Raw genomic sequence first — 4,698 nt, 5'->3', positions numbered from 1 at the left:
CACAAGCAATTGAAGGAGGAGGAGAAGGATTAAGCAGCCAGTGTTTGCCCATAAACAGCATTGTTCATCTGCAACTTGGGCTGAGATCAGCAATTTGAATCATCCTTTGTACTTCAAAACAATTAGTTGTACATATTTTTGGTATGTGATACAAGTTTTATGTTAGGATTACTCGTTGATTGTGTTTGAAGTCTTCGGCTGCACACCTCTCTCTATTAGCACTTTCACAGCACTAGTGATCACATCTCTTTAAACTCCATGTCTGACATGCTGCCTCTAAATGGGCTGCATCTGACAGTAATATACAAGCCCTACGCAACCCTGAATGTGCTCATTCATTATTTTCCCTATTCCAAGGCAATACAAACGTTCTTCAGTATGGGCTTTGTCTCTGTGAGCCTCGTTAGCGTCACGCATGCCCCTGCCAAAGGCCTCAATGAACAAATAAAAGTAAGAAAACAAAGGACGATGACTCCTATATTCCTGCAAACAGGCTTCACATGTCTTTAGCAGCCCAGTGGCTGTATGAGAAGGCATGTAGCGCTCTCTCACAATTTGAAGCTAACTTTCATGCTGTGCTATGTAGTCCCAAGGTACACCTAAAAACTATTTTCCTGCACTTCACTGTAGATGGGTTGGGTCATACCACTCTCCAAGCTAGGTCACTTCACATCCTAACCACATGCTCGAAAAGTTTTTCTGCCATGAACATAGTGGAGTGATCAGAAGCTCAGCTAATTAACCTCATGTTTCCAATTCAACGCCCATGTGACTGAATTAAACTTGTATTTGCAGCCATGATTGTGGCTCCTTTCAATAACTAAATTCCAGGATCACATTTCTCAATAAGCTCAGACCCTGGCTGCATAGCTACATGTGTTTTTGCTGCCACACCCACTCAGCACTTGCCTATCAAACATAGAAAACTGTATTTGCCCTACTCCTGCTTACAAAGATCTGGTAACAAAGTATTCACCTCCAAAGTACATATTCCAACCTTTTGCAGTAAATGCACATACATCTCTTTTGAAAATTATGTAAAAAATCCCAACAATCAAAAACTGATGACTCTACTGCTTTGGCTAGATTTTGCAGAAGAAGACAAGGAATTAATTTAATGCGAAACACAAAGGCATTCAAGCTGAGCATGAACTCAGAATATATGAAAACAACTCCTACCACATGACACTGACTATTTCTATCCAGTTAACAGTCAAATTCCTAACATAAGGCATGAAAATCGAGAACCATCGTACATGTCATTTCCAGGAATACAGCAAGATTAAACCATTATCAAGAAAGCTCCCCATACAATGCAGCAAGGTTTCTTGCTGATCCGGAAAATCTAGCACAATATTGTCAGAGAGATTGCAATGCAGAAAGTAAAGAGGGAAGGTTCTAAGAAACTGTAATTGAAACCCCAGGTCTAATGGACATGATACCCTGGGTCCGTGAATCGCTAGCTTCATCATCAACATCTACAACACGGTTTGAAGTTCTAATTATTCAAAGCTGGATCGCTATGGTCATGGCTATGACGACGGTACCTGTGCAAAAGATCAATCTTGCGCTGCAGCCACGGCTTCGTTCTGCGCTGCAGCCACGGCTTCGTTCTGTGCTGCTTCTTCTTCTGCTAAGCGCTTGAGGGCGACCTTTCGGGCCCAAGTGTCGATGTTGGTGTCGGGCTTGGAGTTAAGGCCGATGGAGAGCATGAGGAAGGCGATGACGCCGGTGGCGTAGTAGGGCAGCTCCCAGTCCTCCCACTTGCGGGACTGGCCGGGGGGAGGGGGGGTTTCGTTGAAGAGGTAGCCGCCGGGGTCATTGTCGCCCGGGCTGAACCAGCCCTTGTCTGGGTGTTCGCCATGGCCATGGCCGTGGCCGTGAGGGTCCCCGCTTCTCAGAAGCTTCCTGCGCAGCGCCTGCCTCAGAACTCCTCCTGCAGCTAGGGATCTCAACATGGTGACAGAAATGCCAAGCCGAGCCTCCTCCTCCTCCTCCTCCTCTGCTCACTGCCCTTTCTCCTCCATGGTGAAAATGAAGACCAATAACTTACAAGTTATGGGTATCCTCATCACATCAATTCTATACCATGCATGACACTACCCACATTGCACAGTTTATAAGGCCCCTTCCACAGATACCTCATTGTGCTAAAGAACACTAGAAAGCTTAGCGTATGCATGTATTTGACTAAAGTCGATGTCCCTACCTGGAAAGATAATTATCCACTTCCACACACGCAACCTGTACTGGAGAGCGTATGGCTTCTCATGTTACAACCAAGAATCTATTGCCCCTGAAGATCGACATACGATAGCATCATTCACTGCAATTTGTGGGACATATGCGTATAGGGTTATTCCATTTGGTTTAAACGCACCAACTACATTTCAAAGATTAATGTGTATGGTTTTCAAAGATTACCTTCCCAAATACCTTGAAATGCCACTTTTGGGTTGAGTACGGTGTAATTCTTTGGTCACGTTGTGCCCAAGAATGGCAGTTCCACTCACGAGAGTAAAGTGAAGTTCATTTTGGAGCTACCACCACCAGTAAATTACAAAGGTGTATAACATTGTATGGGACATGCTAGATACTGCAAAAGATTCAACATGTTCCATACTAAATTAGCAAACCATTGTATGAACTATTTATAGTGTTTGAATGGACTGATGGAATGTCAAAAAGTGACAATGAATTGAAGAAGGCATTAGCTGTGCTCCTATCCTAAGACCGCCAAATTGGATCTTATTTTCCATGTACATATATTGATGCATCAAATTTTTCTATTAAGTGTGTGTTGGCATAACCTAGAGAGTACAAATTGGATTATCTAGTATGCGGAACTTGTCACAGCAGTTGAATAATGTAGAGATGAACGACACAACTATGGAAAGAGAGGAATTGGATATGGTTTATGTAATTAAAAAATAATCGGCACTACCTTCTCAAAAATAAATTTGTGTTCTTTATGGATATCAACCTTTGTTTTACCTTATAACTAAACTATGCACAATAGGTTGCATTACAAGATGGTTACTCTTGTTAATGAAATTAGACTTCATTGTTACAATGAGAAAGGTTCACAACATGTGCTCACAAATGATATGTCAAAAATACCTAATAGTGAGCCAAAGATGTTTTACTCAATACTCCTTTATTCAAATTGGATTTATACCAATGATTTTTAGAAGATAGTTTAATTTTTCTATGGAACCCCCCGTGATTGGTAATTTCTTTGGTATATGCATCGGAGGACACACTTTCCTAATAGTGAGCCAACTATGAGATTAAAGATGTTTTACTCGATACTCCTTTATTCAAATTGGATTTAGTTCCAAAATGAAGTGAGGACACACTTTCCTAGCCAAAGGATTGCCAACTAAACGACAAAAATATAACACAAAAGGTACTACAATGAGGCTTAGGCCAGCCAACGTTATGGTGATGCCGTTGAATTTATAGAGTGTTGTTATAAGTGTCAATAATTTATAGTACCTCAATAAAAAGATAGAATGCCATTGACACCTATTGTGGTTGAGTAGCGCTTTCAAAAATAGGGAATCAAATTTATAAGACTCATTAACCCTCCTTCAAAAAATAATCAAGCTTGCTAAATTATAATAGAGATATATTTTTTCACCAAAGGGGGCAAAAGCTAAAGTAACATGCAAGGTTGATGCCAAGACAACTACCAAGTTTTTGTATGAGAACGTCTTGTCAAGGTTTAGGTGTCCATTAGTATAAGTGGAAAAGGATCGTGCTTTATCAATGATACAATTAGCTACTTATTATTAAAAATTTTGGTAATACATCGAAAGTTTTTGTATGAGAACATCTTTTAAGGTTTCGTTATCTATTCGTATAAGTGGCAAAGGATCACTCTTTATCAATGATACAATTAGCCACTATAATCAGAATTTTTAGTAGTACATCAAAAGTCTTCACCTTACTACCCACAAGTAAACGAAAATGCAAAAAAGCACCAATAAAACATTATGTGCAATCTTAAACTAAGACAATTAGAGGCACTTATAATGGACAAGGAGCATAGCTTATAGCTGCTCTATGGGCTTATCACACTTCTTTACATGGTTGTGATGGGTCATACACCATTTTGATTAGCCTTTAGTCTCAATGCAATGATGTCGTTGGAATATATAGTGCCAAGCTTGCGTGTGGCTTATACATCATTAGAATCCCATCTAAGAGGAATGTATCTGGGTCTGTTGGCCTTCATTCCATTGAGGAGTGGTAGGAGTAATTATGCTAGGGCGAGGCTCATCACCACAATTGATAAAACCCTATAAACCCTTGGCAATAAGGACATTTCTAACCATAAAACCCTATAAACCCTTGGCAATAAGGACATTTCTAACCATAAAACTCAAGAGATAGTAATTTGACCCATCTAACTTGTATTCTTTTGAAAGAATACCAAACAAATAATTGGATGAGTTGCTAGCCATACTTGATTGTTGTTGAATCTAAGAAAGAGAGATGTTGAAAATAGCTTGAAATGAAATTACCAGATGTTATGTTTAATCTATTAGTCTGTTGAAAATCTGCACTTGAATCGGATAATTGAAGTCATGCATCGGAGGATTGTTGAGGTAGAATCGAACAATCAAACCACAGTAGAATCCAATAGTTTAAGTCTAGGATTGGATGATTGTTGAAGTAGAATCAAGCAATCAA

The 4,698-nt window shown here is 39.9% G+C and overlaps 1 protein-coding gene across 1 annotated transcript; it reads right to left on the bottom strand.

The window, feature by feature from the left end:
* Nucleotides 1-1,262: 1,262 nt before the first annotated feature.
* LOC147614760 (uncharacterized) lies at nt 1,263-2,073 on the bottom strand. The gene has a single exon (XM_086780097.1). The coding sequence runs from the start codon at nt 1,956-1,958 to the stop codon at nt 1,560-1,562; it is 399 nt and encodes a 132-aa protein (XP_086636223.1). The 5' UTR covers nt 1,959-2,073; the 3' UTR covers nt 1,263-1,559.
* Between the last annotated feature and the right edge of the window lie 2,625 nt (nt 2,074-4,698).

Source organism: Cibotium barometz, chromosome 41, assembly GCF_041138505.1.
Source record: "Cibotium barometz isolate CiBa-2024 chromosome 41, ASM4113850v1, whole genome shotgun sequence".
Taxonomy (NCBI): Eukaryota; Viridiplantae; Streptophyta; class Polypodiopsida; order Cyatheales; family Cibotiaceae; genus Cibotium; species Cibotium barometz.
Note: the sequence above shows the minus strand (reverse complement) of the source record. Positions and strands in the feature narration are given on the sequence as shown.